This window comes from Schistocerca gregaria, chromosome 4 (assembly GCF_023897955.1).
Source record: "Schistocerca gregaria isolate iqSchGreg1 chromosome 4, iqSchGreg1.2, whole genome shotgun sequence".
NCBI classification, from domain to species: Eukaryota; Metazoa; Arthropoda; class Insecta; order Orthoptera; family Acrididae; genus Schistocerca; species Schistocerca gregaria.
This window is the reverse complement of record NC_064923.1, coordinates 255652748-255665211: the sequence shown is the minus strand read 5'-3', so window position 1 is coordinate 255665211 and position 12464 is coordinate 255652748. Positions and strand designations below refer to the sequence as shown.

Sequence of the window (12464 nt, the reverse complement as noted above, 5' to 3'; positions counted from 1 at the left end):
TAAAAAAGTTTGCAACAGGCGTATTACTTGGTAACTTCAGCCATCGGCAACACATATGACGAAGTATCAGAGAGAAACATTTACTAAGGAAGCTGGTGTAATGGTTAGGGCGTTGGACTTGCCTTCGCCGCGCGGGATTAGCCAAGCGGTCTTGGGCGCTGCAGTCATGGACTGTGCGGCTGGTCCCGGCGGAGGTTCGAGTCCTCCCTCGGGCATGGGTGTGTGTGTTTGTCCTTAGGATAATTGAGGTTAAGTAGTGTGTAAGCTTAGAGACTGATGACCTTAGCAGTTAAGTCCCATAAGATTTCACATACATTTGAACATTTTTGACTTGCCTTCAAATCCTCACCAGATGACCTGATCCATGATGTGCTGGATCAACGCTTCTCAATGATTTTTCCTTGCTGGGATATTGTTTATTTTTGTTTCTCTCTTATGTCAAGATTATTTTGTGACCATGAATTGAGCTTCGAATTATATTCAATCCTCCATCTCGATTTATGCGTCTGTCCATTACATTGCATTCAACGGTGGTACATGACATTGCCATACAGGAGTTGTCATATCATAGCCAAAATACACACATCAAAAAAAGTATAGCATCACCTCATTTCCGAGAGTTCCGGAACCTGTACGGAAAACTGGAATAGAGATCAACATAACCATCATTTCCGGCCTTTTTATTGCTCGTAAAAACCACACATTGCATGTTGTACCACGATACAGCGAGACCTTCAAAGGTGATGGTCGCAGATTACTGTACATACGGGTACCTCTAATAACCAGTAGTATGTCCTCTTGCATTGATGCATGCCTCTATTCGTCGTGGCGTACTATCCACAAGTTCATCAAGGCACTGTTGCTCCACATTGTTCCTCTCCCGAACGACGATTCGGCGTAGATCCCTCAGAATGGTTGGTGGGTCACGTCGCCATAAACAGCCCTTTTCAAGCATCCCAGTCGTGTTCGATAGGATGCATGTCTGGAGAACGTGCAGGCCACTTTAGTCGAGCGATGTCGTCATCCTGAAGGAAGTCATTCACAAGATATACACGACGGGGCGCGAATTGTCGTCCATGAAGACGAATGCCTCGCCAATACACTGCCGAGATGGTTGCACTATCGGCCAGAGCATGGCATTCACGTATCGTACAGCCGTTATTGCGCCTTCCATGACCACCAGCGGCGTACGTCGGCCCCACATAATGCCACCCCAAAATAGCCGGGAACCCCCACTTTGCTGCACTCGCTGAACAATGTGTCTCAGGCGTTCAGCGTGACCGGGTTGCCTCCAAACACGGACGATTGTCTGGTTGAAGGCATATGCGACACTCATCGGTGAAGGGAACGTGATACCAATCCTGAGCGGTCCATTCGGAATGTCCTTGGGCTCATCTGTACCGCGCTGAATGATGTCGTGGTTGTGATGAGGGATCTCGCCATGGACGTCGGGAGTGAAGTTGCACATCATGCAGCCTTTTGTACACAGTTTCAGTCGTAACTCGACGTCCTGTGGCTGCACGAAAAGCATTATTCAACATGGTAGCGTTGCTGTCAGCATTCCTCCGAGCCATAATCCGTAGGTAGTGGTCATCCACAGTAGTAGTAGCCCTTGGGCAGCCTGAGCGAAGCATGTCATCGACAGTTCTTGTCTCTCTGTATCTCCTCCATGTCCGAACAATATCGCTTTGGTTCACTCCGAGATGCCTGGACACTTCCCCTGTTGAGAGCTCTTCCTGGCACAAAGTAGCAACGCAGAAGCGATCGAACCGTGGTATTGACCGTCTAGGAGTGGTCGAACTACAGACAACACGAGCCGTGGACCTCTTTCTTGGTGGAATGACTGGAACTGATCGGCTATTGGACCCCTTCGGTCTAGTAGGCGCTGCTCATGCATGGTTGCTTACATCTTTGGGCGGGTTTAGTGACATCTCTGAACAGTCAGAGGGACTGTGTCTGTGATGCAATATCCACAGTCAACGTCTATCTTCAGAAGTTCTAGGAACCGGGGCATGCAAAACGTTTTTGATATTGTTGCATACTAGGGAATGAGCGTTGGGGAGCAGATGCAGCAATCCTTCATCACCGTTCTAGACAAGGTACTAGTGGAGTTGGTTTGCCATGGCCTTCTTTTGTCATGTTACATATCAAGGGGTGTATCTGCAGGGTGGACTCGGCAGCATTTTTTCCACACTACCAACATATCATTTGCCACCCCCTCCCTCCTCCACCCTTCGGCTAGTTAGTAACTTACATCATATTCCATCGATCATTTGAACGATTCTTTTATCGAAATGATGTGAAACGAGTCAGTTTACGATATATGTATACATGATTAGTGTTAACTTTAATGAACACAATATCATTTTATTCCTACTCATGAAACAACTTCTATTTTTTTATTTTTTATTTCTTCCTACTGGGTACCAGTTTTTAAGTAGAAATTTATAGAGGGTGTGGATATTTTACGGTAGACATCGTTTAAGGAGAGAGTGCTCGAAATCCACTCCTAAGGGATTTAATAGTGGATGTAAGGTTTTTGAAAACATGTCGCTATTAAGGCAGTTTTGAAAATAGAACTACGAAAATTGGTATTTAATTTCTCGGAGAGAAATTAAAAAAAAAATAAACGTGCTACAGCATTTTTATAAATTCAACCCCCAAGAGGGCAAGATAGTAGGTGAAAGTTTTTTTGAAACGAAATCATTATTAAAGAAACAACTAAAGTATTTTTAAAGCTACATCTATAAAAATTGATACTTGACTTCTAGGTTAGAAATAAAAAAAAAACATGTGTTTCACTGGTTTTAGAAATTCAACCCCCTAAGTGTGTGAAGTAGACGATGAAAAGTTTTATGAAATGTTTTCATTATGAAAGCACTTTCGAAGGTTAATCTACGAAATTTTGTATTTGGCTTCTCTGTTAGCAATAAAACACTGTTAGTTTCGCTCCTTTTGGAAATACTGTCCCTAAGGGGGTGAAATAGGGCACGTAAATTTGTAAGAAAATGTTTACATATACTAAAAAATCTCAAAGCTAAATTTATGGAAACGTATTTCACTAATCGCTTAGATATAAAGAAATATGTGTTAGGAAGTGAAAGATTCTATGGAAGTATCTCGAAAAGGACACCAAAGGCATAACGAACAAAAACTTTTTACTCCAGCTACCAGAATTGCTTTTTGGCCAGAAGTAAAATTGGAAATGACCATGCTTCTGTGGCTTCAGCTAGTGTAGGGAGCTTAGATGGTGTTGCAATTTGTGAACGATATAAAATTTCAATTGAAGAATAACAAAAAAATCTGTGCCGGCCATACAGTCTACACGAGAAAAGCAGTGGGCGCTAAGCTAATGTTAGATAAAGATCCTACGTGCAACAATTACGTTCACCTATCACAAGGAAAGGAAACAGTACGAAGTAGATTGTCAGTTAGGTAACGTTGGCTGCAACCAAAAACAAATGATTATCGGCCAAAACATCTCTACTTCTACTGATTCAGGTCTAGGGAGCTGATTGACTAAATTGTAAATGCCCACCGTTGATGTACATATGTTTTAATGGGAACTGAGAATATTCCATCACAAGCTTGAAAGGATACCCATGTATTAAAAGTTTCCTTTAAGTTCTAATGTACTGCATCCATAGTGGCACTATGGCTGCAGTACATTAGGACTTAGCTTTTATAAAACAGATCTGGTGATGGTCATTATATACCGAAACCAGTAATCTTTTAACAAAAAGTTTGTGACCATAGACGTAAATTAAAGGAAACTTATTGTATATACGGGTCACTGTTTTATTCGCGACAATGTCGCAGCTTGTGAAACCCATGTATTAAATGTTCATTTTTAATAATATTTGAATAAGAGACTGACCAATACAAATTTTTCTTTTGCAGAAATGACGAAGAAGGCGAAGAGCAAGACAAAAAGTGATGAGGCGCCACCGAAATCGGCGCCTCCCGAGAAACAGACTACAGAGCCCGGCACAGGTCCTGGCAGTGGCCAAAAAGCAGATGCTGCTGCGCCCCCGCAGCCACCCACGTCAGCAGGAGCAGGGTCGGCGCCACAGCCACCAGAGGCGGCCAAGCCGAAGGACTCGCCAGCTTCAGCTGCAGCCATCCCGACACCAGCTCCACCTAACGCCAAGAGCGACGAGTCCAAAACCTCGGAGCAGCCTGTGATGGGATCCCAGGCACCTACTCAGTTGGTAGTTGTGGGCTCCCCACTAGAAAGGCCTCCTACAGATCAGTCACCTTCACAGTTGGGAGTAGTGGACTCTCCATCAAAAGAGCCTGTTACAGCTCAGGCATCTCCACAGTTGGGAGTCGTGGGCTCCTCACTAGAAAAGCCTCCTAAAATACAGTCACCTCCACAGTTAGAAGTTGTGGGCTCCCTACCAATAGTTCAGGCATCTCCTGAGACAGAAAACCTGGTCTCCCCACACGAAAAACCTCCTACAGCCCAGGCACCTCCACAGTTGGGAGTTATGGGCTCCCCACCAGAAAAGCCTCCTACTGCCGAGAAATCTCCACAGTTGGGAGTCATGGTCTCCCCACCAGATAAGCCTCCTATAGCTCAGGCACCTCCGCAGTTGGGAGTCGTTGCTTCTCCAGCGGAAAAGTCTCCACCACCCAAGAAGGATATTGCTTCAAACAGTGAACCAAAGCCGAGTGTTCCAGTACAAAGTGAACCTCCGAAGGAACAGCCCACAGTTCCTCAGCCTACCAGTCAGCCTTTACCACAACCACTGGTCGGTGACCCCTCCCTCAGTCCTACACCCAGTGATAAAACGCGAGAGGTGCCCATAGAAAAATCTCAGACGGAAAAGAGCTCACAGCCTATTGTTCCACCCAAGGTACAAGATCCTGGAAGAGAACTTGCAGATAAGAATAAAAAGGTATCGCCAAATGCAGGAAAGGCAGCATCTAATGGACAGCCCTCTAAACAGCATACAGAGAAACAGAACAAACGCCAAGTGGCTAAGGAAAGCGTCCAAACGAATTCTGTACAGAAAGGAGATCCTAATGTCAACAAGCAGTCGGAGATTGATAACAAGCAAAACGCTCAGGACAAAGTAACAGAAAAACCAGAGTCTAGTAGTGAACCTAAAACAACGAAAGACAACACTGCAGCAAAAGTGAACGAAGTAAAAGACAAACCAAACAAAAATCAGCTTGCTGGAGCAACGTCGGAGACGCCCATTGAGCAAAATAGTACGAACGAAGTCTCCAAAAAGGTAACGGATGCGGAGGCACCAAAACCGAAGGACTCTAACAAAAATTCAACTGCCCCCACAACAGAGAACATAAAATCGGCAGAGAAACGCGAAGCATTGAAAGACCAAACAGCAGATGGAAAGACGTCAGAGCAAAAATTTCCAGCAGCACCAGGAAATCAGCAGAAGCCACCATCACCAAAAAACGATCCCAACGAGAAAGTTAATAAAAATGCACCGTCAAAGAAAAGTAAACAGAAAAACGAGACGGCTGTGTCCAAGAGTGAGGGGGCTCCAAATTTGAAGGAAGTGAAGCCAGCAAGCAAAGGCGGAAAGAAGGATGCCACTAAAACGGCTACCGGTGCTGAGATTTCGCCAGAAGTCAAAGAAGCACCTAATTTGTCCATAACAACGGAAAATTCGAAAAAATCTTCCTCTAACATACTCCTAGAGACTGAACTTCCAACTTTAGAAGCAGTTGCTTCTAATCACTCGGCCCAAGTCAAAGACGATGGCAGCAAAGTGAATCAGCAAACTAAGATCGCAACGGATCCCAAAGACGGCAAAGAAGGTCCCATTAAGGATGACGCACAATCTAAATCGAGCGGCAAGAAGAAAAGTCGTCAGCAGAAGAAATCGGTTTCAGAAGACGCTAAGCCGTCAGAGGCGAAGGACAATAAGGGACCACAAGAGGTTGCCAAGCCCAAGAACAATGAAAAGAAAAAGTCTGCACCTGCTTCACCATCCAAGGAAAAGGAATCAAACCGCGACACTGTTTCAGCGCCTGGGGAGAAGAATCGAAAGAATGTGTCTGGTGAAAGTGAAGGTACAGGACCTAAAGTTTCACCAGGGAAGTCGCCCACGGTCGAGAAGTCTCCGGTAACTGCTGAGAAAGACTCGTCAGACAAAACACAAGTAATAAATTCTGAGCCACAACCCGAAGAACAAGAAGCTTCAAAGAAAAAGAAACGAAATCGTCATAAGAAGAAGAACAAAGTTGGAGATAATTCTACCGATGCAAACATCGAGGGAGGAAAACAGCAAGATACGAATGTAACGGCTGTCGGCGGCGAACGCAAAGCAAAGGAGAAACAACAAACTACCGCGCCGCCAACAAATAAGTCGAAAGGTCAGCAAAAAGATTCCCAGCCGGGACAAACAAAGGCGAGTAAGGGAACACAGCCAGTTCCTACAACGCCGCAAGATGGTCCACCATCGGATGAAACTCCAGCAAAACAAGCCTCTGGTACAACCACCCAAACAGCATCTGCTAAGAAACGGAACCGCCGCAAGAAGAAGGGGGCCTCAGGGATAGAGAAAGACGGTGATGCCAACGTACTGCCAGAGAGCAAGTCTGCAGAATCAAAAGAAACATCAGTCGGTAAACCAGAAGAACAAAAATCGAGAGTTAATATTCCATCAACGCAAACGAAAACGGACGAGACCAATAAGAAGAAAACTGATTCAAAGCCAACAACTAAGCCCGAGAAACCTCAGCAACAAGATGCTCAGTTGTCTGAGGGGACCGAAGACCAATCTGAAAATTTCGTAGAAGTTAAATCGAAGAATAAGAGAAACAAGAAAAAGAAAGTAGATTCGTCAGAGGCAAAGGAGGATAGTGCTATATCTCTCTCCTCGTCTAATAATGTGTCAAAAATTGGCCCTGAGAACATTGTAGACGCGAGCGTCAGTAGCAGTGAGGGCAACACGGGAACGGAAAACGCGGGAGGCGATTCTGTGAAAGAAGTGGCGAACAAAGTGTCGCCACCGAAAATTAGCCAAGAAGCCAGAGAGCAGAAGATGCTAAATAAGAAATTGGCAGAACGAGCACAGCTTAAGATTAAGAAACAAATTGAATCTAATGCTCTGTCAGAAGTCGAGAAATCGGAGAAATACTTAGAAACCATAACAAAAAACCTCCGAGAACTGACTAAGCTGCGTTCATCGAGACTGGAAGATGTCCTACAACAACCAGGCGATGAAGAATTCGATTACGAATACACACCGGTTCAGAGAAATACCTTTCTCGCAACAACGTGCCACGTTTGCAAAGAGTCAAAGCAGAGGGAAGTGATGAAGGTCTGTGAACAGTGCCACTTAATGAGCTACTGCTCTGAAGAGCATCAGAAATCTGACTGGTCAGCGCACAAAGATCTTTGTCAAGCTGTCAGCGAAATGTGCAAAGAAAGAGGCACAGATAATCTCTACGCTCCAGCTGTGGGTCTCTCCGCAGAAGAATATAGGGGATATAGAATGAACGCACTCCTCGAGTGTTCTGCTATTCTAAACCGTCAGTTGGAGCCATACGAACAGGAAATTATTTTGTATCCTAATGTGTGCCATACTTGTCATTTGCCATCTGCTGCCAATCTGCACACTTGTGAGTCGTGCAGCATGGTGAGCTACTGCTCGCCTGAACACAGGCCTCCAAACCACGACGTGTGGTGTCACGACCTACAACTGTACAAAAGTTTAATTATATACCAGAGCAGAAACGGCGTCATCAACCCACAGCTGCCAGTGTTTCTCCCCGAGAGCTTCCAGCCGCTCAGTGGTGACATGCAGTCGGACCTGCTGAAGCTTTCCGGCAGTGTGGACGCCAGTCCCTTAGAGCGAGCAGTACTCTCCGAAATTGCCACAGGGCCACTCACTGCTCTTTTCGCTCTTCAAAAGTCGAATAAAGTCAGCGGAACTACGGAGAAACTGGTAGTCCATTTCGTGGGCGCAGAGTGGTCGTTCGAAATGGAAAGAGCCGACAAGTGGGAGGCATTCCTGCTGCACCTAATTCCCAGCCTGAAAGCTCTAGTCCTCGTCTTCGTCGGGCCTGAGGTGTGCAGTCTGCCACCGGAGGCACGTGGTCTACTGCAGAAGCAGTCCACACTGTGCCCGCAGTGCCAGGAGAAAGGTCGCACCGTGGAAATGGTAATCCCTCCACAGACCTTTTACCACGAGTACGTCGCTTCGCAGGACTACATCCCGCCCACCATCATCTGTGCCTACAACGCTGGACTGTACAGGCCGAATGGTCACAAGGATATAGATTCCTGGTCCGACACCGTGACAGCGCTGTTGAGAGATCCTAGTGTCCCAGTCGCGGTTACGTCTTACACTGCGGAGGAAGTACTCAAGGATGCAGAAAGGCTGCAGCATCATAGGGCATTGAACTTTGTCTTGCCACCCTCGCAGAATCCGTACCGCAGTCTGAGGCCTAATAGAAACTTCGCCAGCGATGACGTCACACCCGTCATCTTCAAGAACTACTACATAATGATAGCAACATCGCTTGCACAATGAAATCGTGTCAAGCAAGTTAAACAAACGTATTGACATTCCAGTCCATCAATCCAATGCTGTTTGTAATTACATTCATTTCTCGTTGCATTTGCCACAAATAAACATAGTATTTCCATGTTTCTGGAAAAATAAACTAGTTTGGTATCTCTCTGCTTTGTATATTATGCTCCTTTATGTGTTACACAGTAAAAGCTTGGTTAAGGATTCGTATAAAGTATTAACTATTCTTCCACTTCCAGATCAATTTCCCACCCCATACTGCTTCATATACCAAAAGAACATAGAAAACATTCTGCTTTATAGTTTTGTATTTCTTTTACATTTTGACACTTACTACCAGACGCTCATCGTATACATATTATCGAAAAATGTAGCAGAATGCAAATGATGCACAGTTTTTTTAAATTTCAGTTTATTCGACCTTCTGGTTACTTACGACTACCAGATTGTGGAACGAGGCAGACCTATGAACCAATGGCAGTATTAGCTATAAAGGATCATATATACAATTTAGTCGAAGTGTTGGCTGTATAGCATGAGATTTGAGTGGCGTGACGTTTGGGCTGGGGTTGTATTTTTAAATAGTTTATTTACAGCCGTAAATTATAACATGGATGCTCATGCAACACCAACAGAAATACCTTAAACAGATAAAATCAGAAATAAGCAACATTGTGCCCAGGAATCATTCTTGCTTACGATGGGCACACAAAAGCAATAATAAAAAACTTGTTCTAACAGATCCATATGTTCCAAATCAGTAATTTTACTTGGCCCAGGAGACATAAAAAAATGGTTCAAATGGCTCTGAGCACTTAACATCTGAGGTCATCAGTCCCCTAGAACTTAGAACTATTTAAACCTAACTAACCTAAGGACATTACACACATCCATGCCCGAGGCAGGATTAGAACCTGCGACCGTAGCGGTCGCACGGTTCCAGACTGAAGCGCCTAGAACCGGCAGGCCATGAGACATCACACGTGGGTGATAATCAAGAAACAGATATCATAAAATTATTCCTTCACAGGGTTACAAGTAGGCATTTCGAATCACGATAAGACCAGCAACGGCCACAGACAGAGATACACTGTACGAGGATCAGCCTCCAGCCGCCACCCAACTAATGTTAACGACTTGAACGACTACCTGTTATACAGGGTGGTCCATTGGTAGTGACTGGGCCAAATATCTCACGATATAGCGTCTAACGAAAAAACTACAAAGAACGAAACTTGTCTAGCTTGAACGGGGAAACCAGATGGCGCTATGATTGGCCCACTAGACGGCATGGGTCAAACGGATATCAACTGCGTTTTTTTAAATAGGATGTCCCCATCTTTTATTACATATTCGAGTAGTACGTAAAGAAATATGAATGTTGTAGTTGGACCACTTTTTTCGCTTTGTGATAGATGGCGCTGTAATAGTCACAAACATATGGCTCACAATTTTAGACGAACGGTTGGTAACAGGTAGGTTTTTTAAATTAAAATACAGGACGTAGGTACGTTTGAACATTTTATTTAGGTTGTTCCAATGTGATACATGTACCTTTGTGAACTTCTCATTTCTGAGAACGCATGCTGTTACAGCGTGATTACCTGTAAATACCACATTAATGCAATAAATGCTCAAAATGATGTCCGTCAACCTCAATGCATTTGGCAATAAGTGTAAAGACATTCCTCTCAACAGCGAGTAGTTCGCCTTCCATAATGTTCGCACATGCATTGACAATGCGCTGACGCATGTTGTCAGGCGTTGTCGGTGGATCACGATAGCAAATACCCTTCAACTTTCCCCACAGAAAGAAATCCGGGGACGTCAGATCCGGTGAACGTGCGGGCCATGGTATGGTAATTCGACGACCAATCCACCTGTAATGAAATATGCTACTCAGTACCGCTTCAACCGCACGCGAGCTATGTGCCGGACATCCATCATGTTGGAAGTACATCGCCATTCAGTCATGCAGTGAAACATCTGGTGGTAACACCGGTAGCACATTACGTAGGAAATCAGCATACATTGCATCATTTAGATTGCCATCGATAAAATGGGAGCTAATTATCCTTCCTCCCATAATGCCGCACCATACATTAACCCGCCAAGGTCGCTGATGTTCCACTTGTCGCAGACATCGTGGATTTTCCGTTGCCAAACAGCGCATATTATGCCGGTCTACGTTACCGCTGTTGGTGAATGACGCTACGTCGCTAAATAGAACGTGTGCAAAAAAATCTGTCGTCGCCTCGTAATTTCTCTTGTGCCCAGTGGCAGAACTGTACACGACGTTCAAAGTCGTCGCCATGCAATTCCTGGTACATAGGAATATAGTACGAGTGCAATCGATGTTGATGTAGCATTCTCAACACCGACGTTTTTCAGATTCCCGATTCTCGCGCAATTTGTCTGCTACTGATGTGCCGATTAGCCGCGACAGTAGCTAAAACACGTACTTGGGCATCATCATTTGTTGCAGGTCGTGGTTGACATTTCACATGTGGCTGAACACTTCCTGTGTACTTAAATACCGTAACTACCCGGCGAACGGTTCGGACACTTGGATGAAGTCGTCCATTATACCTGAGCAGCATACATAGCACACGCCCGTTTGGGATTTTGATCACAATAGCCATACATCAACACGATATCGACCTTTCCCGCAACTGGTAACTGGTCCATTTTAACAGGGGTAATGTATCACGAAGCAAATACCGTCCGCACTGGCGGAATGTTACGTGATACCACGTACTTATACCTTAGTGACTATTACAGAGCCATCTATCATAAAGCGAAAAAAGTGGTCCAACTAAAACATTCATATTTCTTTACGTACTACACGAATATGTAATAAAAATGGGGGTTCCTATTAAAAAAAAACCGCAGTTGATATCCGTTTGACCTATGACAGCGCCATCTAGCGAGCCAACCATAGCGCCATCTGGTTTCCCCCTTCAAGCTAGATGAGTTTCGTTCTTTGTAGTTTTTTCGTTTGACGCTTATTTCGTGAGGTATTTGTCCTGGTCACTAGCAAAGGACCACCCAGTATAGGCAAAGGAAAGCAGCACACCTCAGAAAAATTTGCAGCTGTATACAACACGATATTTGCTTGAGTACAGTAATTACAGTACTATAAAACATAACTCTCTCCGCCGCGCAATACAGGATTTCACGCGCAGTACAGGATTTCACTTCACATAATTTATAATTCACAGTGTTTTGAAAACAACACAAAAGGCACCGGCTGACATCAGAACTTTCGGCAGCTGCCGCTAGTTAATTTACTCTGACAAAACCTATCAGCTGCCCACAAACTTATGTGGGCCACAAAACCGCAATCTTCGTGCTTTGGACAATACTGCAATAACAAAATTCTCCGCTATTGCTCTAAATTACCCACCATTCCTCGCGTCTGGTTGTGGGTTGCTGTATTCTTCTGGGCACTAGGAAAAAAAAAACCATTCACTACCCAAAAGACACCGCCCACTCCCCTAGTAGACGATGGCCACGTACAGCTTGGTCAAGCCCCATTAAACTGTCGCGACTCTACAAACACGCTGCCTGGCTCCGGGCTCTCAACAAAGACGTATATAGTCAACATTTTTATGTATCTCGTTAGCTCTCAACGTCCGATGTTTCTTGCTCGCTAGCTGGCTGCCACCACCTCTGCGGCCCCTGTCAGCTGTTGTCATAGCGATTGGCGGCTGTCGCCTACTTCGCCCGGTACAGCAGACCGACATTTCGTGTGTTGCAACGTCCCAGGAAGGTTCGGAGCGGTGCTGCTGCAGTTCACGCACTATCAGACGTACCCTGTGGCTAGTCTGCGAGCCCCAGAGTACCGCTGTCGTGGCCAACTTAGCGTGTGGGTCGACAAACACGCCATGGAATTCAATTTCATGTGCTTTTCTGTCACGATTTCACCAAAACAATTACCTCGTCGATTCA

At 45.0% G+C, this 12464-nt stretch overlaps 1 protein-coding gene across 1 annotated transcript in view; it reads left to right on the top strand.

The window, feature by feature from the left end:
• Positions 1–8661, top strand: part of LOC126266987 (nascent polypeptide-associated complex subunit alpha, muscle-specific form-like) — a 65300-nt gene extending 56639 nt beyond the window's left edge. The window contains exon 2 of the mRNA XM_049971727.1: positions 3901–8661. Within this exon, the coding sequence (XP_049827684.1) occupies positions 3903–8513 (4611 nt within the window). The 5' untranslated portion in view covers positions 3901–3902 and the 3' untranslated portion in view covers positions 8514–8661. The remainder of the gene's footprint in view (positions 1–3900) is intronic.
• The last annotated feature ends 3803 nt before the right edge of the window (positions 8662–12464 follow it).